The sequence below is a fragment of the Corythoichthys intestinalis genome, chromosome 10 (genome assembly GCF_030265065.1).
Source record: "Corythoichthys intestinalis isolate RoL2023-P3 chromosome 10, ASM3026506v1, whole genome shotgun sequence".
Taxonomy (NCBI): Eukaryota; Metazoa; Chordata; class Actinopteri; order Syngnathiformes; family Syngnathidae; genus Corythoichthys; species Corythoichthys intestinalis.
In genome coordinates this window covers 37582271-37609709 of record NC_080404.1, presented here as the reverse complement: position 1 = coordinate 37609709, position 27439 = coordinate 37582271, and the positions used below count along the sequence as shown (strand labels likewise).

The 27439-nt window shown below is 38.3% G+C and overlaps 1 protein-coding gene across 4 annotated transcripts; it reads left to right on the top strand.

Moving 5' to 3' along the window:
- On the top strand, positions 1–26961 carry wnt8b (wingless-type MMTV integration site family, member 8b). 4 transcript variants are annotated; one of them, XM_057848515.1, is made up of 8 exons: positions 1–234; positions 3309–3428; positions 8844–8877; positions 9482–9604; positions 10942–11080; positions 14916–15041; positions 19342–19484; positions 25643–26961. In XM_057848515.1, exons 2-8 carry the CDS (start codon positions 3358–3360, stop codon positions 26210–26212), a joined length of 1206 nt encoding a protein of 401 aa, XP_057704498.1. In that variant the 5' UTR covers positions 1–234; positions 3309–3357; the 3' UTR covers positions 26213–26961. The 4 variants fall into 4 exon arrangements, with proteins under 4 accessions (XP_057704498.1, XP_057704499.1, XP_057704500.1 ...); XM_057848516.1 differs by lacking the exon at positions 9482–9604; XM_057848517.1 differs by lacking the exons at positions 1–234; positions 3309–3428; positions 9482–9604 and adding an exon at positions 5348–5421.
- Positions 26962–27439: the final 478 nt, after the last annotated feature.

Sequence of the window (27439 nt, the reverse complement as noted above, 5' to 3'; positions counted from 1 at the left end):
AACTCCTGCGTGTCGCACTCACACGCCAAAGAAAATTGTGTGCACGTGTGTCACTATCTCAGTGCGCATTTTTCAGATAGCGCCTCACATCATCTGTTTGCAGGACATTCCTCGTTCGTTTGACAGCAACGAGTCTGAGTGTGTCACCAGCGGACGTCAAAGGGGGTGCGAACTTGACGGCTTTCCCCCATCCAAAACGGTGTTACCAGATAGTGACCGGCGCAAGAGCAACAGGTGGGAAATTGTGTTGTTGTGCCCTCTGCTGGGTTGATGTGGTTACTTACTGGCAGGCACGTTTTTGGATTATGTCAGATTCGTTACATACCTGTCAACCCGAGACCGTTGGCAATCTTACAAATAGTGACGTATGGCAAGGGCGTAGGCATGGTGTCAATATTAGTAGGGACAATAACCCAGACAAAAATAAATTAAAATGGAGGCTTCCTTCAAGTAAAACACTTCTGCTTTTGTCCACAAGCACAGGCGAACTCAAGAAACAATGAAAGCTCCTTAGGGCTGCTTTAAGACCACGTAAATAAAATAAAAATGAAAAGTGGGGAGAAGGGGGTAAACCTTTGTTCACTACATTTCGTACAGTTTAATTACCATTGACAGCAGAAGACATACAGGAGGATGTTTTTCTCAAAGCGGTTTCCTCCTAGAGTTCGAGAAATTCACATAAATTTTATGCCAACTCTGATGAAGGTCGGACTTTCAGTAGCAAAATTAGTGGTGTGTTCCGCACCTCCACAACATTGACGTCTTTTTAGATTACTTACAGAGGATGCTGCTGGCGAAAAAAAAAACTTCTAATATCCATCATCTTCGAAGGGGGCGACGGAGGAGGCGGCATGTTGTATTTCTTTCGGGGCTGTGAATGTGTGTGTGGGTGGGGGGGATGCGTTTGAGGGGAAAACATTCTGCAAGTGTAAGGGGGTCAATGTAGTAAGTCTGAACATAATGAAAGTACTGTAATTCAGTTAATAGTGGTAGGGTGATTTCTATCCTTACAACATATAGGAAGACAATCTAAATTACCTATATACCTAAAATCATTATATAATACAAATAAGGTTGCTTAAAAGTTGGTTGGGATAATTTCAGCATCCTTAAAAGTTGCTAGTGTTATGTCCCTACCGTCCCTATGCAAACCTTTGATCATATGTATTGGTTCAGGTTATACGCCATTCGATTCAAACCTTTGTTTTCAAAAACTACTAAAGAAACATTCTGAAAACTTCAAGAATAAATGTCTGGATTTTATCAGCAAATTTAAATCACAAATTTTGAACATAAATATAATAACATACACAATTAATACAAACCTGTTAATCACCTCTTAACTATCCAAGAATGCAAAAACTAAACTTTTTTTCTAAAGACCACCCAACATTGTCTAACTGAAAAAAAGTTCTTTGTCAGGGAATAACAAAAGTAAATAAAAATGGAGCCTTCCTATAGGTAAAACACAACTGCTTTTGTCTACAAGCACAGCCAAACTCCACAAAAAACATGAAAGCTCCTTTTGGCTGCTTTACGACCACATAAATAAAATAAAAATGAAAATTGGGGCAAAAGGGGTAAACCTCACTACATTTCTCAGTTTAATTAACGTTAACAGTAGGAAACATACAGGAGGACACCTCTCTCAGCAGTTTCCTATTCGAGTTTTGCAGATTAGCAAATTCACACAGTTCAATATTATGCCAACTATGACACAGGTCGGACTCAGTAAAAAAATTAGTGGTGGGTTCCGCACCTCCGCAACATTGACGTCTTTTTACATTACTTACAGTGGCTGCTGCTGACCGAAAAAAAATCTAATATTTCTCATCATTGAAGGGGGTGGGGAGGCGGCATGTTGTCAACATGTTGTATTTCTGTCTGGGCTGTGAATGCGCGTGAGTGAGGGGGGGCTGGGCGTTCAAGTCATCAGCCAATCAAAAAATCAGCAAATGAAAAGGGGTAAATTTAAGTCTAAACATAATGAGAATAATTCACTTAATAGTGGTAAGGTCAATTCTATATTTGCAACATATGGGAAGACAATCTAAATTACCTATATAACTGAAGCCATTATTTAACGCAAATAGGGTTGCTTAAAAGTTGGTAGGGACAATTGGAGCATCCTGAAAAGTTGCTATAGTGTTATGTCCCTACCGTCACTATGCAAACCTACGCCCTTGATGGATAGTAATATTAATAGTTACTGTAATCAATGCTCCTTGTAAACAAATAAAAAGCCCATAAATGTACACTTGAAAGGCATGAGTAATGTAAATATTGTATACTTCATGAAACTACTACTACCACTAACAATAATAGCAATTAACATACGTATATTATTACAGGAATAAAAAGTTGAAATGTGAAAGAAAAGGTTGTTTTTAAAAAGTTGATAATTAACTTTTACTGTAAAACTCTGAAGTACGCATACAATTCCCCTTTTGCCTGCAACATTGTCTTTTTGTCTTCGTTCGTTCACTCCTGTGTACCTAATGAAATGGCCACACTCGGATATCTTCAAACAACATGATTTATACATCTTTTTAGAACTTAATCCAAAAACATCCCTTGAAAGTATCGCTTCCTAATCCCAATTTGCATATAAAAAGGAGAAAGGGGTGGATTTAGTTGTAAATAACAAAACGTATCAAAACACCCCCCCCCCCCATATCAATAAATACATTTCCGACTAAATCGAGGACGTGCTTTATTTGCAATATAACTGCAGATTGACGAAGATAAAATTTAACTATTAAGTATACAAATAAATGATTTAGTTTATCGTTTATTTAAGAAATGAACTATATAAAATGTTCATGCAGATGGACACATTTTGTAAATTGTAATGCTTATTTTTTTAAAAAGTAAAAATATGGCGCTTTACAACGTCGTAAAACGAGGACCGGCTGGAAGTAATTGAGCGCAAATTTCGGATTTAGATTTCAACGGCATGACGTCACGCCCCCAAACATGTCTTAATCCCTCGCGATTTTCGCTCAGATTATTTTCTTCTTCTTTTTTATGGTTGCACTTTTTTGTTTCGATAATGCTGCGGCAACAGCAGCTCGTCCCCGCCTGCAGCTCCACGCATGCGACCCCCAAGGCCCTGGGAGCTCCTTTTGATCATCTCCTCTCACCAACACCACCAAACAGACAGACTCTTGGGATTGGCCGCGAAGGGAACAAGAAAGGGGGTGTAGTGGGGGGGTCAATCTTGAATTAAGCAGATAATCTCTTGTTGGGGAAGAGAGGGGCTCCATTTCAGAGCAGCCCCTCCTCAACCTCATCTTCATCTTCTTCAGATTGCGCGAGAGGCTCGGAGCTTCAGGGTCCATCTCGCATCACGTCAGGATGTTCATGCATTTGGAGGTTTGCTTCTACATTTTCATCCTGCTGGCGCACATGAGGTCCTACTGCTGTTGGTGAGTTCCATGGCGCATCACTTTCTCGCGACTAAGTGCATGTCAAGAAAAGGAAAGGTGATGCTGTTCCATTTATTTGATCATTCAAACCTGACAAAATGATTTGCTTCCCTATTTTGTTGTTATTATTATTATTATTATAAATATTTGGTTTAAAAAAGACATTTTTACCATCAAACAATTGCTTTGCACAAAATATTGACAAATGATTTGATGAAAAAAAGTGGTGCGTTTTTTTGTGTTCTCTTTTTTTTCTGTGGTTGTACTCATTTTAATTAATGCATTATTATTATTCAATTTAATGCAAATTATTATACGTTTTTTCCTACATAACTTGATCAAGGGTTAGATGGACATTTATCATTTATAGAATGAATGACAGAAGTGGCTTTTTGTCAGGTTAAAATCATATTGGTTTTGAAAACAAGTAAATAAGTATAAAAAAATACATTAAAAAAAGTTAAAAGCAAGTAAAAAAAACAAATAGTTTGTAATGAAAACAAATAAGTATAAAGGTTATGTACGTAAATAAAATTAAATAAATTACAAAGTAATTTAAAAAGCAAGCAAATATGTCATGTAAACAATGAAGTACATTAAGACATACCTTCGAGGACAGTTTTTCGCAGTTTCCATCAACAATTAATGATTTCAATATGAAGGCCTTCCCCCCCCCCTACAACATATTAAAACAAACAAACAAACAAAAAACCAACCTGTATTTAATCTTTGAAGCAACTATTTCTATTTTCTTAGAAATGTTTTGTATGTAATGTCATACTGATGCATAAACGTGATTTACTTTCATGAACAACCTATTTAACTCATTTCTATTTGGTAATCATATGCGCTTTTCTGCACTTATTCTCAAACAACCAGTTGCTTGAATATGAATCATAAAGAGCCTGCTCCATTTTCTAATCAAAAATTTTACACATAAATAAAAATATAGAGGCAAACCTAGGAAATTTCACAAAAGTGATTTAATGTTTATAGATAATTACTGTATGTCAATCATTGGGGCACCATGTGTTGGCCAATATACAATTAAAGTGTCTATTCTTTATCTTCTGTGATGAATGCCAAACAATGTTCATGTGTCTGTATATTTTGAGCAGCACGGTAGATGAGTGGTTAGCACATCCACCACACAATTCCGAGATCACAGGTTGAATCCCAAGCTCCATGCATAGGGCTGAATGAACACTCCAAAATTGTTCCTGTGTATGTGTGAATGGTTGTCCTTTTCCCTGTGCTCTGCGATTGGCTGGGAACCAGTTGAGGGTGTACCCCGCCAACTCCCCAAGGTTTGCTCATATGATAGGCTCCAGCACCCCCGTGACCATCGTGAGGATAAGCAGTATGGAAAATGAACTAATATCATTCTGCTCACTTGTGGTGAAGACCAGAACGAGGAGCCTCCTATTTGATGGAAATTAGATAGATAGATAGATAGATAGATAGATACAGTAGATAGATAGATAGATAGATAGATAGATAGATAGATAGATAGATAGATAGATAGATAGAGTGGGGCAAATAAGTATTTAGTCAACCACTAACTGTGCAAGTTCTCCCACTTGAAAATTGTAGAGAGGCGCATAGGCGGTGAGTAACATTACCCGCCTACATTATCCTTCTAACAACTAATCCAGATAATAGGCATACTAGTATAGCCAACATGCCGTATAGTCCAACTAATTACACGTTTGAGGCCATTATCTGTCCTAGTGTAGACGTAGCCTAGCAGGGGTGTCCAGACTATATCACATTGGGCCGCAGTGGATGCTGGATTTCATTTCAACAAAACAAGACGACACGTTTTCACCAATCTGGTGTCTCACAAGTGTAATCAGTTGATTACAGTCAGGTGCTGCTTGTTTTAGAAGAAACTTAATTGGTTAAACTGTCTGCGCTCAATTCGTAGGAACAAAAACCAGGACCCACAGCAGCCCTTGAGGACCGGTTTGGACATCCCTGGTCTAAGATGAAGGTTAAGACACACAGGGATCTATTTTCGGAAGCTGACTAAATCTAGGCAAAGTGGCGTTTTAAACCAGGTTTTGGACTAGTTAGTCCCCAATTTACAGGCTGTATTCCCAATCATATTACCGCTAGTCCTCTATCTCATGGGAGGCATGCACTGCGTTGACATTAAAAAAAACAACAACTAATTTTGCTTCACGTTTTACGCCATGAAAATAGTATGTGAGGCAAGGATGCAATAGAATGAAAATGTCGGCATGAAAACAAGAATAGAAACAGTGTGAAATGAATCGAGTTTGATTTCATTTTCCAATGTGAAAAGCAAATCAAAAGGCAACATTATTTGTTGTAAAAATTTTTTTCTCAATTGCTTAGGTACATTTCTCAGATCAGTATGGAAATTCTTAAAACTACTTGTTCAATCCTCACAACATGTCGCACAAGTAGCAAAACAACATGGATTACCTGCAAAAGCCGCTTTTCTGTGCAAAATACTTTGCCTATTGCTCAAAATGTCTGTGTCAATGAACATGTCACTGCTGTCAGAATGATAAGTCCTTGTTTTATTGTATACAGACAAAACAGTCAAATTGCATAGTCATGCTATTAATTGTACAGTTACTCTGGTGGAAGGGTCTGATGCTGAAGATGGTGTTCGTGAGTTTTGAGGAAAATTGCAAGTTACGCCTTTGTGTGTGGGAGATTGATTGCAAGAGACTGAACAAGATTCAGTTTACAATTTTACTGTTTTTACAACCTTTACAGACCATATCATTGCAATACAGAAAGCAAGAGACAGGACCGAGTATCACAAAGAAATATAAAAGCAAATTAGAAATGTGAACATAAGACAATCAGCACAACTAAACTTCAAATGCTGTCAGGGTTATTCACCCATTCTTTCTACACATCTGGACGTTCCTCTCTGTGTGGCCACAAATTTTCTTCCAAGCCATAACGGATGTCCTCTCTTGCTACACAGTGTGGAGAGAATCTTCTTGGATGCCTTAGCCAGCCTCTGCAGGCATCTAATGTGATATCACTGCATGCTGCAATCATGGCATCCAGGAGAGTCATCTGATTGTGAGGCTGGCAATCATACACTTGACATCTCCATGGGGAAAAAAAAAATCTTCTATGGCACTGAGGAATGGGGAGTATGGTGGTAGGAACTTCATTACAATTCTGTTGTGGATTGCAAACCATTCCCAGATTATGTTGGCGTGGTGGAAACTCACATTATCCCAAACTATTCCAAATTTTGGCAGGTTAAACTAAGTTATGTGAAATAGGTAATGAAAATGATCAGAAATAAGCACACACATGTTGACATATATTCTGACAAATTGTTCATCAATTTTGCAAGTAATGACTAGATGTTGTGGATGGTGAGACTATTCAATCGAGACTAATGATAATCCATTTTGACCATCATGGCAGATGCAACTGACAATGCAGGAAACAGCAGAGAATTGTGCAACATCATTTGCATGGATGCACAAAAGCATTTGCAACTTGCTCAATGGAATGAGAAACTGCGTTTTTGATGTGCACTAGTGATGCGATGTTGTGAGGATTGAATAAGTAGTTTTGAGAATTGTAAGTCTGATCTGAGAAACGTACCAAAGCAATTGAGAAACACTGTAACACTGTTTGTTCGATTTGTGAGAAGATTCTTTTTTTTTTTTTTTTTTTTTTTTAAATAATTATGCACATTGGGCCCAGTCTTGCTTCAGTGGTCTGATGATGCTGCAGGCATATAGATAAAAACATACATTTTGGCCTGTTTAAAAACATGCTGTCTATATGAAAAGAAATTTGGATGGAAATTCACTTAGGTTTTAGCTTGCTACCTTAGATATATCGATTTAGAATTTGAAAAAAATATTTTAGAATTATTTATAAATTATTTTTGTAATTCCAAAGGGTTTGATTAATGCACATGTGAAACTCATGGGGTTTCGGTAGCATTAACAAGGTTAAGAACCACTGCTCTGAAGTATTTATTTATTCTTTTTTTAAAATTTTTTTTTTTACATTTCATAGCATTTAACAGATTGCCTGCAGTTGAATGGCAACAATTTACTTCCAAATCACTGATGATTGGCTGTGAATGCTCATCTTTCAATGGTAATGACCAGGGGTGTGCCATGTTAGGTACCCTACGATTCGATTCGATTACGATTCAGGGTGCTACAATTCGATTATTGAACGATGATCACGGTATTGACGTTGATCACGGTTAGCATGATTATCACGATTATTGGTGCATCGTACATTACTAATTAATAAAGTAGCCAAACAAATTTATGCCCATTCAACGATGGAAACATGCTCATACAACAAAAAGCTGCCCTTATACTGCAATTTTTTTTTTTTTTTTGACAGGAAAGTGCAAAAAAAGGCAGTCCTTATTTCTCTCAACAATACAATAAAATTTACCAGGTGGAACGCATTCCTCATTTTCTGGAAACAAAGTGTCTATAGAAATAAGACTTCTTTTAACCAATATACTTTGTTTTTACAGATTTTTGTACTATTTCGCATGTTTGTAGTGTTACCGCTGTACTTAATCATGGTTTTAAACATTCTGCTAATGAAGTAACTTTTGTATACCAACAAACAACACACAATTGGACATGGAACTACACGTTAACGAATTAGCTAATTAGCTTAGCGCTCGGCTAAGACAACAACAATAAAGGCTAAACAGTATAAGAGGGTTTGTGTACTTACCTCTTATAGACACAAACGGGTATTAGCAACACACTCAGGATATTTTTCAATTGACATGACTTGAAACTACTGCTGGATAAATGAAAGACAATGAGCAACAAACTATCTCTTTTCCCCTCTCACTCTAAAAAATAACTTGCGCACAGAAGCACAACCGCCGGGTCCTAGCATTTCTCATACACAAATTTATTTTCCAGTCTTTTGAAAAGGAGTAAATCTCTCGCTCAGTAACCGGCAGCATCCATCATAATGTTGTGTGTCCGTTAAAGGTGTCCGGTTGGCAGACGTGTCTTGAATCTCTTTCCGCTACGAGCGGCTGTCATAAAGTTATTAGGGAAAATCATCGTTTTTGAACATTTATGAATCGTAATCGAATCATCACGTGTCGAATAGCGATACATCTAATAATGGATTTTTTGGCAGTTCGTTAGTAATGACTGGACAAAATAATTCGTCCATTTTGACTGGAAGGGTCATTTGCTGCCAATGAGTTAAATTGTTGCCCAAAAAGGAATAAAAAAACATATTCCTTTTAATAATCAGCCAGTCTGATCTCTTCCAGACAAATTCAATGCATCATGTTGTACAGCAATCTCATCGATGGGATGTTTCCCATGCTACTGCGTCATGCGCTTAATGAGCGGAATGTGTTATGGACGACACTGAGTTCAATAAGCCTGTCTTCTTTTCCAGGTCAGTGAATAATTTCTTGATGACTGGACCCAAGGTAAGCCAACTTGCTTTTGATCTCTCCTTCCCATCCCCTTTTTACTCAACTTCTGCATGCATGAGTATGTGTGTGTGTGCGCTACCTGTGTGGCTTTAATGCCATATTCTTCCTCATTCTTTTCCCTCCTGCATGTGTACACTTGACCTTATCGAGAGCTTGTGTGTGTGTGTAGGAGCGGGTGAATGTGTTAAGAGGCAAGGGTGGCTATTGCTTTAGTGGGTGGTCATCATTAGCGAGACCCTGGGCCCCTATGTCTGTGTAGGCGTGTGTGTGTGTGAGATGCTACACCCCACCTCAGTTTAAAAAAAAAAAAAAAAAAAAAAAAAGGCCACTTGAAACATGTTAATCATATGATCATTCTCATCACCTCACAAGTAACTCATTGGCTGCCGTTTACAGCAATATATGTCCAATCCATTTTTGACTGGACAGCACAGCCACGACTTGACATTTATCCCCATCAATTGCAGAAAGCACTTAAAACAAAAAAGTATTTTAAAGAAACAGATTGTAAGCATATTTTAGCACACAAAAATTTCAATAAAACGTCTCGGTTACCTGTGCATATTAAAGCGACTGTGCATATGCCTTTGCCGTTAAGAGACGTGTGAGGCTGTGTGGTCTGTACGAGTGTCCGGAAGTGAGCGGTGATGGACAACGGCACTGCTCACTTTGTTTAACTGAAGGGTGGCAACGGTGGCTCTCCTGCCTCCAGGCCAAGGCAGTAAGTACGCTGTAAAAAGACAGATCAGAAACAGTCTCTTCAAAACATTGCAATTTAACAGGTCAACATTATTATACACTCAAAACGTGTCAAAAAGCAATATCACAGTTGGACACAAATTTTATTGTGTTAGGTATGACAGCTGTTTTTAACTCATTTGGGGAATCTGAAACAAATTTATGCTTTACCTTTTCATATTTATCATTTTCTTTGAATATATGGCAAATACTGTACATATACTTTACGTATGTAGCTTACTTGATTCATAAAAATATTCTAATATTGACATACAATTCAATATGAAAGAAACAGCCATGGGTGCAATGTTTATTAAACACCATTATTATTTTTATTTTTGTTTATCTTTTTTTTTTTTTTTTTTTTTGAACAAAGGATATGGATACTGTGATCGTAATTGTGTACTAGTAGTGACAACTTAAGTAAGTAGCTATAAGCTGAGGAGAAAATTGATGAGATATAAAGAAACTGACTTCAGTTTTGGAATCAGCACACATATCTATTTTTATTAACAACAATTAATGTTTTTCCAAATGATTCCCCAGTTTAATAATGATAATAAAAAATTCTACTGCTGTATTCAAAATACAAGTTTAGTTCGTTACATGACTATTCCTATCCCAAATCATATTTCCCAGTGCCATGAATTCTTTCACTGCCCTTGCCAATAATACAATTCAACCTGCGGCCCCATGCTAATATTCAATCTGTTTATAGCACATATACATTTTTTTTGGCCTCAATTCAATTGATTTTTTTTGTTTTTTGATTAATGTTTCTATTTTGTTTCATTATTATTTTAAATATTTTTGTCATTTAATTGATAAACTCATTTGTATAGTTTTATTAATATTATTTTTAAATTTATTTATTATTAGTACTTTTAATTCAGACTATTATTATTTATACTTTGGCCACCAGAGAGCAGAATTATACTGAGAAATGTAACCACGTTACTGTGTCAAAACTCTACCTAAGTAGTTGCTATAATATTAGTTGCTCTTTACACAGGATAAAGAATATATGCCTTTGATTGCTATTCTATGTTCGTTTCATTAGGTATACTATACTGTAATGCATACGCATAATTAAAACGAATACATTCTTTTGTACTCATAACAACTGAGTAATTATGACAAAAATTCAGAATGGTTAAACTCATAATTCCTTGAATTAAGACGTACAAAATTGAGCTGCATCCATAGTCACCGCATGTTGCTTGCGTCTCATGTTTTTGCTCTCATGTCAAAGCCAAAATATCATCTGAATGTGTGTCTGGCATGACAAGGCAACCCATTCTGTGACTGCGTGTCTTGCAGGCATACCTGATTTATTCCAGCAGTGTGGCGGCGGGCGCCCAGAGTGGCATCGAGGAGTGCAAGTACCAGTTTGCGTGGGACCGCTGGAATTGCCCCGAGAGAGCGCTGCAGCTGTCCACACACAGTGGCCTGCGCAGTGGTGAGTACACACCCACACGCAAGTCAGCACATAAGTAAGTTGACTAATGCACCCTAGTGAGTCTACTAGCATGCTTAACTGGACAAAGAGTGTATTACTACATGGAGAGATGCAGATCGTATTTGTTTAATTTTTATTTAATTCATTGGCTGCTATTAACAGTGATAGATGTCCAGTCCATTTTGATTGGGAGAGGTTTCCAGTCAAAATGAATTGGAGGTCTATTGTTGTATTCAGTCACGAACAAGTTAAGGATGAACAAACGTTTACCCAATATATGATATTTAATATTACATATTAGATATTAACCCCTTCAGACCAGCATTTTTCTGCTAGGCAGAAAAAACATATTTTTTTATTCTACTCAAATACAAGAACAAATAGCAATTTTTTGGTCTAGGATATTTTATGCTTTTATTGATTATTTTTAATGTTAATGTTACATTGTTTTTAATGAGAAATGAGCACTTACGTTTGCCTTTTTGAAGGGTTTTGTCTCAGCCATTTTCCAAGAGCCAAAAATAGCAAAGAGGCCGTGCTAAACCTCATGATTTGATTTCGATGGGTGAAGTTTCGTCCAATCATCACCCACAAGTGGCAATAGCAACTAAATTCAGTGTATTTATTGATATAGAGATGCAAACGCGTCATGTCCTTCAGCAGCATGCTTAGGTCTGAAGGGGTTAAAAAGGGGCCAGGGATTAAGAAAAAGAAAAAAAATGCCAGTTTCCCTGCTTTTTCACATTTTTTGGTTTGGGAGTGCTATAAATATTTTTATTCATGTTTTCTTTCCTTAACCTCAGTTTTGTAAATGTCTGTTTAGTCTTTGTTATCAAAAGTATTACATTAACTGTATATGTATTTATGGATATGATGAGTTATTTATCTATCATTACTATTCATCGTTATTTTAGTTATTGTTTTGTACAGTTTATTTATCTATTTGTTTAATTTATTCCACTCATTTTGGTCGCTTATATCTGGGCTCTTGTTCTTTCGGTCATGACCCACAACTCGCAACAATAGATAAGGGTAGGAAGTTGGGAACATAGATCGACTGGTAAATAGAGAGCTTTTCTATTCGGCGCAGCTCCTTCTTCACCACGACAGATACAGAGTCTGCATCACAACAGACACTGCACCTATCTGCCAGTCGAGCTCCCGTTCCATTCTTCCCTCACTCGTGAACAAGACCCAGTTACTTAAACTCCTCCAGTTGAGGAAGAACATCAACCCTGACTGGGAGAAGGCTTTCGACCTTTTTCCGACCGAGGACAAAATCTCAGATTGGGAATGTTGATTCTCATCCTGACCGCTTCGCACACAGCTGTGAACCACTCCAATGAGTGTTGAAGATCACTGCTTGATGAAACCAATAGAACTACATCACATGCAATATGAGAAGCAATTCTGATGACACCAAACTGAAAATCCTCAACTCCTCAGTTGTGCCTAGATATTCTGTCCGTAAAGTTAATAACCGAATCAGTGACAAAGAGCAACGGAGGGAGACGATTCTCCTGTCCACTGGGGTGAAACCTCCCTGTGTAGAGTTTGCTTGTTCTCTCCGCGCCTTTGTCGGTTTTCTCCCACATCCCAAAAACATGCATGGTAGGCTGATTGAACACTCCAAATTGTCCATAGGTGTGTGTGTGTGCGTGAAGGGTTGTTTGTCTCTATGTGCCCTGCGACTGGCTAGCAAACAGTTCTGGGTATATCCTGCCTCCTACCCATTGTTAGCTGGTATAGGCTCCAGCACCCCCGTGGCCTTTGTAAGGATAAGCGGTGAATAAGATGAATGGATGAAAAAAAAAAAAAAAAAAAAAAAATCATATTTACTGTTTTTCTATTATCGTATTTTTCGGACTATAAGTCGCAGTTTTTTCCATAGTTTGGCTGGGGGTGCGACTTATACTCTGGAGAAGATAATCACTAATATGAAAAAAAGTTTACACTGTAGAGTGGAAAAAAAAATTTATGAAAAAAAAAAAGACAAAAAAACTGATAAAAAAAACAAAGAAGAAAATATAGGCAAAAATCTAATGAAGTGTTGGATATTACCGTATTTTTCGGACTATAAGTCACAGTTTTTTTCATACAGTAGTTTGGCTGGGGGTGCGACTTACATTCTGGAGCGACTTATGTGTGAAATTATTAACTCATTAATTTATCATTTTACATGTTATTTTGGTGTTTTGGAGTGACACTGACGGTTTGGTAAACTTGTTAGCATGTTCTTTATGCTGTAGTTATCTGACTAACTCTTAATAGCTATGTTTCGTTAATATACCGGCCACACTCGCATTTCGTTTTTCATGCATCATGTAACATTATCGTACTGTACACTTATTCAGCATGTTGTTTTCTATTGTATTTTTATTTTAAATTGCCTTTCAAGATGAAATATCTGTTCTAGGAGTTGGATTTTATCAAGTAAATTTCCCCCAAAAATGCGACTTATACTCCGGTGCGACTTATATATGTTTTTTTTTCCTCTTCGTTGGGCATTTTATGACTGGTGTGACTTATGCTTAGGTTCGACTTATAGTCCGAAAAATAACGGTAATTGTTTTTTAATCATAATTATTACTATGACATTACTTCTAATCTAATTTATTAGAGGTCTATACATTTAATATCTTAACTCCAACTGTAGGTCTTTGAAGCCCTTTTGGACCTTTATGTGATTTAGGGCTTTGGCCTATAAATAAATGTGACTTGACTTGATAATATTACTTTTTAATTGCAATTTTTTCAAAAATGTGAATTAATTTTGGTTACATAAATTATTATCCTGTCTGGTATACCCAAATTATTTTAAGTAACACATATTGAAATAAACCCTTTCTCACACTAGAAATGTGTTCTAGAAAGTTTGTTTTAATATGTGTGTAACAATAACAGATTAAAAAAAAAAAGTGTCTCTATGGCTACGTTCATACTAAAGGTCTTAATGCACGAATCCGATTTTTTGTCATATCCGTTTTTTTGGCGTGCCCGTTCAGACTGCCTTTATCCATTGAGACCGTTCAAGTATAACGCATGCGCACTAATTCGCAGTCCGACACGCGCTAAGCAAGAAGACCCGCATGCGCAGAAGCATCAAAACAAATGACAGACGTCATCCGTCATTCCAGGGATATCATATTTTGCTTTTCAAAAGGTGGACACAAATAACAGACATAAATAATCCCCGTTTAGGCTTATATTCAAAGTTTATATGGATCGATAGCATGCACGCACTGTCCGTGCACGTCACACACACATACGGGCAGTTTGTCCCGACTCTCGGCCGTGGAGGCAATGTTGAAATATTGCTCACTTGGAACAGAGAGAAAACTGAGCATTCTCAGGCTTATCCTCAACCCATTTTTATTTTTTATGACTGTTGTCAAGCTCAGCTCTTCCTCAAAAGCCGTGTTCATTGCAAGCTAGGCGCTAATAACGCACAGGTGCATCGCTACGGTAACGACTCTCTCGCTATTTGATGACGTAATTGCTGCATGAAATCCGATTTGCGGGACTGGACAGTACAGACCGCCGCGACAGTCTGGAAAAATGTGGCCCAGATCGGATTTAGACCACATACGAAAGTGACCCAGATCGGATTTGAAATGGTCCCATTCTATGCGACTTGTCACGTTCAGACCGTCAAGTTAATGCCTCACTCGAGTCGGAAAAACACGAAAAAAACGGATTCGTGCATTAAGACCTGTAGTATGAACGTAGCCTATGTGACTGATTTCCATCCATTTGTGGGCATGTACAAAACCTAAAAAGGCATCATACTGTGCTTCATTATTAAAAATAACATTTATAAACATCTCTGTGGCAGCAAATCGGGAGACAGCGTTTGTGCATGCCATCAGCTCTGCAGGCGTCATGTACACGCTGACTCGCAACTGCAGTATGGGGGATTTCGACAATTGTGGCTGCGATGACAGCCGCAATGGACAACGAGGTAGGAAACTCATTTGATTCAAGGAATCTTTTCTGCTTCTGAACATGACTCTGAAAAACTGTCAGTGATGCAAAAATTAATATGGCGGAAAATGCAGACAAGACTGAAAAAGCAGTTTCTGCTCTTGCACATTTCTTGCCTGGGATAAAAGAAACATTTTGATGAACTGTTGTGTTTGACTGAACAATATGTGTATATGCTGCCATAGCAGATTCATGGCGCATTAAGCCCCCGAACTATTTTTAATTTGTCCTTTTTACCCTGGAAACCCCCGTTTACAGACGTCGCGCAACCGCTTTTGTTTCAATCCAGCCATAAAACGAAAGTAATTAATTATACAGTATTTATTATTCAAAATGTCTGTCATGTTTAGCTTAGAATCATTCATTGATGTCTAATATTTCGTAAAAAAAAAAAAAAAAAAAAAAAAATATATATATATATATATATATATATATATGTTCACTCACATATTTTAAACTTTTAAACAAATTACGCCACAATAAAAAAAATGGTGTCCATAAAAAAGTCACGGATATCTACCTCATAACTATTGCTTAATTGCATTTTTTTTGGTTACCTAACATATTTCTCCGATATGTTAGATGATAATTAATTGATCCAAAGGGTAAATATATGAAAAAGAAAATCTCAACCACTCCTTGTTGTCTGCGATTTCTGCATCGCGACCCTTGTTATATTACCATGTTTCACCCATAAAATCTCCCAAAAATCCAGCTGTGGCCATTCACTGCTGTGTCTTGACACTCAGTGATACATGCTACATGGAGTTTTTGGATCGAAACAAGGTAGGTACGCGATAATATATCGTTAAAGTCATGGCGTCTTTAATTCTGCTCTTGCATGCTCTCACCTACAGATAGGGTTTTGCTGTTTAGATTTTTTTTTTTCTTAAAAATGCTCTCCCGTTCTAAATTTTTCTTCCCACAGAAAATTGGGATTTTAAGCTTTCCAATGATTTATCACACATGCATTTAGGACAATTTGGAAATTTGGCCAAATTTGGGGTCTCAGAGCGGAACTTCAAGTCACCTGTGTGTTTGAGTGGATTGGATGTTGATTGCCGCCAATGACAAACAATGAGTTAAACATCTTAAATGTATCAGCAACTGACTCTCATTTTTTCCCCACTCAAGCACTAGCCTATCCCAATTTGTCTCGACTCAATTTAGTTTGTAACTTACAGCAACATTAGGTAATTTTTCACAAATTAGTGACACTGTAACCCTGCCACAAAGGAAAAAAAAAAAAAACCTACAAATGTGCTGACTGCTTTACGGCATAAGTCACTACCCCCTTTCCGCATTCATTATAAAGAAGGAAGTCGATGCTAACACTTTGCTAACGCTAAGAATGGGAGTCTACCAGGATATACAGAATAAACATTGGTTCGGCTTTCACTCGCTGGCGGGATGCCCCCGCACCTCACCGAACTCGTCAGCTGACAAATTCGGTTGGGGGGGTGGTTTACCCACACAAAGCCACATGGTTGCTGACCGTCATATGCTATTGTTTGGCAACAAATGGATTCATTACGTTATTACTTTTCATCCTTCACACAGCCACTGGAAACAGAAATGTTGTTTAATCCATCTGCAGGCGACCATCATGATTTTACGACACTATGTGGGTGTACGCTGGTCTTCATGGGAAATGCAGCGCTGGTCCTCATGTGAATCCCAGCCTTCCTTAAGGCAAAACACTACCGCTTTTGTCCACCAGCATCGCTAAAATCCACCAAAACTGAAAAGTTGGCAAGTGTTGCCGGAAACAAGCACAAGTGTTCTCCAGCACACTACAGGCTGTACTCGTAACCTACAGGCAAAAAAGAAACCGATAACTCCACAAATAATTAATAAGCCCTGACACACACACAAAAAAAGGGGCTCTGAGGATCAATACATACCAGCCCATGCTACACAGCTTCCAAGTTTCAAGACGATCAGTTCACGATTGATGGAGGAGTATGAATTCGAAGTTAAATTCCACTAGAAGAACACAAACTGTTAGAGACTGTTAAAAACACCTACTGTGTTTGTCTTTTACCTAGTTCATGACTGACTGAATTTTACGTTTTTTATCAAACAGTGGCGGTTTACTGCAGATAATCAATAATTGTAACTGTGGTCCTGATATTAATTTGTTTTTACTGTAATTTAGAAATTTTTGAATTTTGAACCCCTTTTTATTTTGCATATTTAACACACCTAAGAACTCAGAAAAGTCCAATTGTAGAAGTTATTGAGAGAAACAGCCTTATGGTAGCTCATAGTGGAAACCTTAACAATAGAAAAAAAATCCAATGTATATTTGATTTTTTTGACCATTTAATTTTTTGTTGCTTAAACATCTAAAATTTTTGACGGGAAATATATACAGTGGGGCAAATAAGTATTTAGTCAACCACCAATTGTGCAAGTTCTCCTACTTGAAAAGATTAGAGAGGCCTGTAATTGTCAACATGGGTAAACCTCAACCATGAGAGACAGAATGTGGAAACCCCCCCCCCCCCCCCCCCCCCCGGAAAATCACATTGTTTGATTTATAAAGAATTTATTTCCAAATTAGAGTGGAAAATAAGTATTTGGTCACCTACAAACAAGCAAGATTTCTGGCTGTCAAAGAGGTCTAACTTCTTCTAACGAGGTCTAACGAGGCTCCACTTGTTACCTGTATCAATGGCACCTGTTTTAACTCATTATCGGTATTAAAGACACCTGTCCACAGACTCAGTCAGTCACATTCAATACTCCACTATGGCCAAGATCAAAGAGCTGTCGAAGGACACCAGAGACAAAATTGTAAACCTGCACTAGGCTGGGAAGACTGAATCTGCAATAGGTAAAACGCTTAGTGTAAAGAAATCAACTGTGGGAGCAATTATTAGGAAATGGAAGACATACAAGCCCACTGATAATCTCCCTCGATCTGGGGCTCCGTGCAAGATCTCACCCCGTGGCGTCAAAATGATAACTAGAAGGGTGAGCAAAAATCCCAGAACCACACGGGGGGGACCTAGTGAATGACCTACAGAGAGCTGGGACCACGATAACAAAGGCTACTATCAGTAACACAATGCGCCGCCAGGGACTCAAATCCTGCACTGCCAGACGTGTCCCCCTGCTGAAGCCAGTACACGTCCAGGCCCGTCTGCGGTTCGCTAGAGAGCATTGGATGATGATCCAGAAGAGGACTGGAAGAATGTGTTATGGTCAGATGAAACCAAAATAGAACTTTTTGGTAAAAACACAGGTTCTCGTGTTTGGAGGAGAAAGAATACCGAATTGCATCCGAAGAACACCATACCCACTGTGAAGCATGGGGGTGGAAACATCATGCTTTGGGGCTGTTTTTCTGCAAAGGGGCCAGGACGACTGATCTGTGTAAAGGAAAGAATTAATGAGGCCATGTATCAAGAGATTTTGAGTGAAAATCTCCTTCCATCAGCAAGGGCATTGAAGATGAGACGTGGCTGGGTCTTTCAGCATGACAATGATCCCAAACATACAGCCAGGGCAACAAAGGAGTGGCTTCGTAAGAAGCATTTCAAGGTCCTAGAGTGGCCCAGCCAATCTCCAGATGTCTACCCCATAGAAAATCTGTGGAGGGAGTTGAAAGTCTGTGTTGCCCAACGACAGCCCCAAAACATCACTGCTCTAGAGGAGATCTGCATGGAGGAATGGGCCAAAATAACAGCAACAGTGTGTGATAAGCTTGTGAAGAGTTACAGAAAATGTTTGGCCTCCGTTATTGCCAACAAAGGATACATAACAAAGTATTGAGATGAACTTTTGGTATTGACGAAATACTTATTTTCCACTCTAATTTGGAAATAAATTCTTTATAAATCAAACAATGTCATTTTCTGTTTTTTTTCCCACATTCTGTCTCTCATGGTTGAGGTTTACCCATGTTGACAATTACAGGCCTCTCTAATATTTTCAAGTGGGAGAACTTGCACAATTAGTGGTTGACTAAATACTTATTTGCCCCACTGTATATACAGTAGCTTGCTATTTTGCATGTCAATTGATTTTTAATGGTATCACTGCTAATGCAATTACAGTATTGATGTATTGTTACACTACTAAAAAATATACAGAAAAACACAACACAGTTTACAAGACCACAAAACAAAGACATTCCCAGGTCTCTAGCTGTGCGATACACGGCTTAAGCAATTTTTCTTGAAGATAGCGAAGGATTATGACTTGAGCATCAGGTGCATTCCAGATCTGTGGTCCTTTTAGTTCTAGTTAATGACTCTTCTTACTTCCAGGTGGTCACGGTTGGCTGTGGGGAGGCTGCAGCGACAATGTGGGCTTCGCCGAGGCCATCGCTAAACAGTTTGTGGACGCTCTGGAGACGGGTCAGGATGCCCGAGCGGCCATGAATCTTCACAACAACGAAGCTGGCAGAAAGGTACGTGGAACTACAGTATGCTAAAACTCGCACTTGTTGGATTGAGAAGAGTGACAGTACTTATGAAACTGATTGTATTGTACGTATATGAGAGACAGAAAGGTTGATAGTTTGGCCTCCCCTTCCATGCCTCCCAACCTGTCTCGGCGAGTGTGCCACCCAAGCATCCCCTTTCACACGGCTATAAGTGAGGTGCCACTCGTCCCCGATCACAACAGTGTGTTCGCTGTACCAGAAGGGTCTATTTAAGCGGCTCTGAATGACAATCCCTCAACTCGAGAATCGCCGGCGTGCAAGCCTAATTGGAGATCCAGGGGAGCTGGACACTGCACAGCGTTCTGTATTATCCCCCAGCTTTTTAAATAAGTGTTTAGTTTTATTCTTGCAATAAGGATCCCACATTTATGTTGGTCTTTGTCCAGCTCCGGGGGTAGTCTGAGGGGACCACAGGCGTGCAGCTGAAGTGCTCTTTGTGGACGGTGCCTTTGCGACCCCCCGTCGAGCCCCGGGATCCCCACGGCACCTGGAGCATCATTGTAACAGAAAAAAATGGGCACAGAAAAACTCCTTTTTCATATCCCCACTCAATGGGACCCTCCATTGGGTCTCGTCACTCTCGCAAAACATGATGATAATGAACAGGCTAAATAAATACTCACGTTTCTATGGGGGGCACAACGGGGAGCGATGCGAAAGTTTTGGATTGACAAAAAGGAAAAGAGGACGTCCTCTTTTCAAGTGGCAGATGTTTTGTGTTGGTTAAAGTCAGGAAGTGCCGGTCAAAACAAAAACATAGTCGTGGACTCCGAGACAATCATCTTTTTCTTTTATTGGGTGTTCCAGGCTTTTGTTTTACTCAAGTGTGTCGTGTTGGGGACACAGTCCAGTCATTTCAAAAGAGCTGTCACCTCTCTTTACTTTTATTTTGGTTTGTGACCGTCTATTTGTGTTATTTCTTCAGTTACTAGTGGTGTAAATCACCAATTTTGTGACGATACAATGCAATATTAATTCTTTTGAAACGATATCATACTTGCTGAAATCATTTCGGTCGGTTTAATACGATATATGTACATATTAAACACAATCACTTTAATTTTACCTAAAGCAATGAAGAATACAAAGCAATTTTAACAATTTTGTTACTGAAACATGGCAGACATTTGTATAAAACCATTCTTTTCTAACAAAACGGCGTATCTAAAAGATGATGTTGTTGATCAATGTTTTGCATTTCGATTCCATTTTTGTTTAACCAATCTTGTATTGTAATCAAGGGCGTATGTTTGGTCTCTCCAAAGGTCTCAACATTGGTAGGGACGATATAACAGCATAACTTGCATGTACACTTTTTGCTGGGGACGGTACATTAATAAGACCAAACAGATTATTGAACTACAGGGCTACATTTCTCATGAATATCAACCAAATTAATTGATAGGCTAAATGATCAATGCAAAATAAATATTTATTGACTTATACTAAGTTTCACGTGTATTGGTTCAGGTAATACACTGCTTGAGTCAAGCCTTTGTTTTCAACAACTGCTAAAGAACATTTTTGAAAACTTCCAGAATAAATGTCTGGATTTTATTAGCAAATTTAAGTTGCAATAACTTAAATTATATTAATTTTACGCAATAAATACAAACTTGTTAATAATCTCTTAATGCATAAAATAAAAATTTGTCTTAAGACCACTCAGCATTGTCTGTCTAAATAAATAAATCAAATACAATTAAATATAACTGAAAACATTTCTTAGTCATTGTATAACACAAATAAATAAAAACGGAGCCTTCCTTCAGGTAAAACACGACTGCTTTTGTCCACTAGCACAGCCAAACTCAACAAAAAATGAAAACTTTTTACCTTGATTATGATTAATGTATGATTATCTGACAAAATTTCTGCATAGACGTCGAATAAAAATATTTTTAATAGGCATGTCCCCGATCCGATCATGTGATCAGAAATCGGGCCAATCGGTCCATTTTTCAGTGGGCTGGAATCAGGTGAAAGGATCAGGTTTTTAATTTAAAAAAAAATTTTGGGGCTAAGAAGTAACAAAATAATCCAGAAATACTATGGCATTGCCAAAAGCAACAAAAATATATGTATAAAACATATATTTTACCCCCAGAAAAAGCGGAAAAGAGAAGTACTGTAAACAGAACTGTACCGTAACTTGTGTGGAACTTTTATTAAAAACAAAAAACAAAAAAACAAACAAACAAACAAAAAAAAAACCCAAAAACTTTTTTCCGTCATCGGATCGAGACTCGGTATCGGCAGATTCTCTACATCAGGTGACTCAGACTCGGGTGCAAAATATTTGATCGGGACATCCCTAATTTTTAAATAAATAGTGTAGAAAATAAATAAATACTGTATATTTCAAATAAATGTAAGTCATCAGCCAATCAAATGTGCGTTTTAGGGGAAAAAATGGACCGGCACATTCAGCAAGTGAGCAGGGGTAAATGTCTGAACATGATGAAAATATTTCCCTTAATAATGGTGAAGACAATCTAAATTTCCTATATAACTGAACTCATTAAATAATTCAAATAAGGTTGCTTAAAAGTGGTGGGTACAATTTGAGCAGCCTGAAAAGTTGGTAGTGTTATCTCCCTAACGTCACAATGCAAATCTACGCCCTTGATTGTTATGCTACACCCTGATTTGGACACAAACAAAATATTTTCCCAAACATGAAACATTACGTTTCATCACATGTCTAGGTAAACTACAGTCAACTTTATTGAAAAAGTACAGCATATTTACTTTTTTCCATGACTGTCATCATAACTCAAATTATTGAGCAATGCAGAACTAGCAGTAAAGTAAATGTAGCCAACTGAAAGCTAATTACAACGTGAAGTGGAACACCGCTAATGAACTTTAATTGGCTCTTGAATGGGTTTATGAATGAAAAAGTTTGTTAGAATGCACATAATTTTCACAAAACTACTGGTTGCCTTCAATGCTGATAAAGGTCATAGACTTCATAATGTATTGATGGGACACGGTGCACGGGGCCGATAAATAGGGGGCCCTGCATTGTTGGCAGGGCCATCAAAGATAACTGAGTGGAATCACAGACAAAGAGCTTTTTTTATTGAAAATTCGTGTGAATAAAGTCTTAAATCTCTGAATTCTTTATAGATATGGATGTAAAACAGTCTCAGTTCTTGATTAAAAGCAAAACAAACCTCAAAACGTGCAGTTAGCATTTATTTTATGTAAATATGTCGAAGTACAATGCTAGTCTGTTAGTGAATGTAGCTAGCGGCGGCCATATGTAAACAGAGCTTTTCCGGTGAAAATTCTTGTGAATACATGCTTAAATCTCCGAATTCTTTATAGATATGGACGTAAAACAATCTCGATTCTTGGTTAAGAGCAAAAAATAACGTGCAGTTAGCATTTATTTTACGTAAATATGTCGAAGTACAATGCTAGTCTGTTAGTGAATGTAGCTAAAGGCCGCCTTATGTAAAAAGAGCTTTTCCGGTGAAAATTCTTGTGAATAAATGCTAAAATCCCCAAATTCTTTTTTGGATTGGATGTAAAACAGTCTCAATTCTTGGTTAAAAGCAAAAAAAAAGTGTAGTTGTAAATTTTAGAACAAAACATCTTTACCGCACATGTCTGTGATGTCAGTATACGCTTTTCTGTTATTCCAGGAGGCTAGTAGAAGCATAGCGAGCGAAAGACATGGTGGGCGCAAAACCAAACACGTCTGTATTCGAGGCGAACCCATTGCTCAAATCAGTGTTTCAAACCATAACGTTCAATAAAAACTTACAAGATACATGTTTGGAAATCAATGTGTTTTTACACACCCCACCCAGCGGTAGCCTAATTGTCTCTTTTTTACGTCTTAAATATTTGATATCAAACAAAAAGACATTTTTTATTGTTGCCGCTAGAACCCTTTAGTGAGTTCACATGTTGAGCTATACCAGCACACGAATTGCGTGTCATATTTTGTGTGTGTATAGGCTTTATTCTTACATAAATACATTGTATACTGCTGTTTTTTTATGGATGTGCAAACAATAGCAGCTATTGTGTCATTTGAAATTAAAATGAACTGCTTGCATCAACTCTAAAGTGACTGCACTGTCGATAACAAGGAAAAAATGTGATGAGATCGATGACGCCAGAAGCAGTTTCAGGACAAATGAAGCTTCGGACGTCATCAGTCACATGACTGTTGTCGTTTGATACATGCTCTGACACTTTTGAGTCAAACATTGTGGTTAATTAGAGTGACACAAGCTACATAGCTTCAGTTTTGTTTGTCCATCTCTATTCTTTAGTGGTGCCAAGCAGTGGCAATAAAATCCCCATAGTGTCTAAAGACCTTGACTAACAGTGTGCTCATATAGAAGCTTCATCATAGCAAACTGTAGCTATCGTTTTTATTATTTTTTATTGTTAACATTATTATTATAGCACAAAGAGTTTAATCTTTTCAACAAGTCGGCATGTACCTGTAAATAACTCTGCCTCTTATAAACACAGCCTCAGGAATGCTGTCGTTAAAGGTGCATTAGCCAATGTGCCCAGAGTGTGCGCTACTATCCTCGGAAACTCAGAGTGTTGTTGGATAATGGAACACTCCAGGGTTCCCCCCACAATTTTGTGAAGCTGTGGTGGTGGTGGGCTGCATCGAAGTCGGACAGCCCCACATGTTGTGCCGCGGCGAAATTGCTTCATATCATGACTAATGAGAATTTTTGGTAACACTTTATAATAACTATCCATTTTACTAGTTAATAGATCATTAGTAAACTGTTGATAAATGATTTATTGTTGATTTGTGAAGTATTTGTAAACAGTTTGTTAAGCATTTACAGGCTGTTCTTAACCTGAAACACAGTTTGTGTAGAAACATTTCAAGTTTTTGTGTGTAACATTTGGCATTTCTATCTTTTCAGGTTAAGAAATGCCGTTCACTTCAAAAGAAAAGGCATTTTGATAAGGCATTTTGCAGGCAGCGCTCATGTTGCACATTTATGAAAATCTGCCATAGAACCAACAAATATTTGTACTTTTCTTTATATATTTAACCAATAAAATTTATGACCTTCAACATAAAGTGTATATAGTTTTATTAAGATCCATCAACTAGCATGGGCATTTAGAATGGGGTCAACCATTATGGAACACCCTGTAAATGCTTAACAAACTGTTAACAAATACTTCACAAATCAACAATAAATCATTTATCAAAAGTTTACTCATGATCTATTAACAAGTAAAACGGATAGTTATTATAAAGTGTTCCCGAATTTTTTTCACGACATTTATTTTTTCCAAGAACAAACATAACAAAGATCTATTTGAAATATTTCATTAGCCAGGCTAATTAAATATTTCGAAACGTGACTCTCAGCATTTAAGTTGGAGTATTGGGGCCAAATAAAAAAATAAATAAATTAGATGACTACAAGATTGAATTTGCTAAGAGGGGGAAAAATGTATTATTACGTACACGCCAAAAAGAACCAAAACGTCATGTCAATATTAGGTTGTTTTTACAGGTTTAAACCAGAATGACATTCATTACCTTGAAATACCTTTCTGTAGATTTTTCTCCCGACTCCGCGCCAACGTAGTCAGACTCATACTTACAACAGGAGAACCGATGTGATTTTCAAAATAAAGCGTGTAGCAACAATTTGTATTTGACGTGCTATTTCAGACGACTTCCGGCAAATAGTGCGTAAATAATGAGCTAAAGATATTCATTTAGACGGATTGTTAAATGATACAAATTATTAAATTAGAATGTATCTTCAAAAATAAATTTGCAAGGTGTGGTTTTATTTTGGTGTGGTGGTGCGCCACAATCTTTTATGTTTAGGGGAAACCTAGCACTCATGCTAGTAAGTGTAGACTCTGAATGCAACCAAAATGTCAACGTAATGGAGTGCTCAAGGCCACTGAGCAAAATGAATGTCAGAAACAAGGAAGCACAATGCTAATTCCACTGTAAAAATCTACCAATGAGATGCTTTGTTATTAAAGCCACAATGTTCAAGGAGAGAAACACAGTAACAGCTTAAAATGACAAAAATACAGTTAGTGAAGACAGTTACTGTATGGAACGAGAGAAAAAAAATCCTGGTTTCTTCCAACTGCAGGCGGTGAAGGGGACCATGCAGAAGACATGCAAATGCCATGGGGTGTCGGGGAGCTGCACCACGCAGACCTGCTGGCTGCAGCTGCCCGAATTCAGGGAGGTGGGCAACTACCTGAAAGAGAAATACCACAGAGCACTAAAGGTGGACCTCCTCCGCGGGGGAGGAAACAGCGCGGCCAGCCGGGGGGCGGTGGCTGAGACCTTCAGCTCCATCTCCCGCAAGGAGCTAGTCCACTTGGAAGACTCGCCCGACTACTGCCTGGAGAACCGCACTTTGGGCTTGCCGGGCACTGAAGGCCGTGAGTGCCTGAAAAAGGGCAAGAACTTGAGCAAGTGGGAGAAACGCAGCTGCAAGAGGCTGTGTGCCGAGTGCGGCCTTGCCGTGGAGGAGCGCAAGGCTGAGACGGTGTCCAGTTGTAATTGTAAATTCCACTGGTGCTGCGCGGTTAAATGTGAACAATGCAGGAAGACTTTGACCAAGTTTTTCTGCGTCAAGCGAAGAGGCGCCAGAGGGAGGAATGAGAGCGCTGTTGGACGACGCAAGACCCTCAAGCCTGGCAAGAAGCACTGAGCAACCCCTGGAGTACTTTGGGTCATCGAGATGAAGTCAGAGAAACGAGTTGTAATTTTCCAGAAAAAAAGACAAGTCAAATCTGTGAAAAGTAAGTCCAATTCTGGCTTGTTTGGGGGTGGGGGTGGGAGGTAGGCTCAACCTAACCTGCCCTGGGGAAGAAATGGATTGAAGAAAATGGTGGCTTACTTTAGATTTTAAGGAAGGATGGAACCAGGTGTTTATCTGGTAATTTCGCTGGAAATGTAATTTATAAACACGGAAAAATGCTAAACAATTCTTCCTGTGGGAACAACTTTGAACTGGTTCACAGCCATTGACGAGTATCAATTTTTCAACTACGATGGGTAGGAGAAGATAAGATTTTTCCCCATGTTTCTCTCGGTTGTTCATTTTTATGCAGCCGATATTCAGGTTAACACTAGAAAACCCAGCAGAGGCTGACTCGGCTTTTCCCATGACAAATACTCCTAATATTCCCAAGCAATGGCCGATTTGGCCTCTCCTCCGAAAAAAACCCAAAAGTGCTTTTGAACTAGCAAGTCGTTGTCCGACAGACAGCAACCATTCATATTCACAAATGCAACCACTAGACATACATCGTGTTGGTATGCGGCCCAAACATTTGTGTCAGTTCAAGTAAAGCTACATTTATTTAATTACATTTATTTATGACGTTTGACACATTTTTACACATTTAAACACAGTTCTCTTATACTCCACACAGAAGGACAGAAAAAAATGGCCCAAATGCGTACATTGTTTTGAGGGGGGGGGGGGGGGGGGGGAAGCATCTTAGAACTGCAATTGAACGTAAAGCAGGAATTGTGTCTGTAGTTTAGACGGACTGAATCAGGGGCATGGAGCATTAATTGAGGTCACTGTGTCTGAAGTTAATGTATGTGTAGTGGTTGCATTTCAATATGAACGGCTGTTGTCTGTCGGACAATGACTTGCCATTTCTAAAGCACTTGGGTCATTTTGGCCACCTCTGGGTTTTCCAGGGGAGAGGCCATATTGGCCTTTGCTTGGGACTAGCAGGTCAATATTGTTTTTTTTTTCAAGACATTTGGAATCACACAATTAATCGGCATATCTCTTTCGCAATGCATAAACATCACCTATGGAGAACATCATAACATACAGTAAATCACACCATTTTTGCATTCCACCAAACCTAGCGAGCTCATAACTTTTCGCTAACTCTCACTACCCCGGTACAGGTAG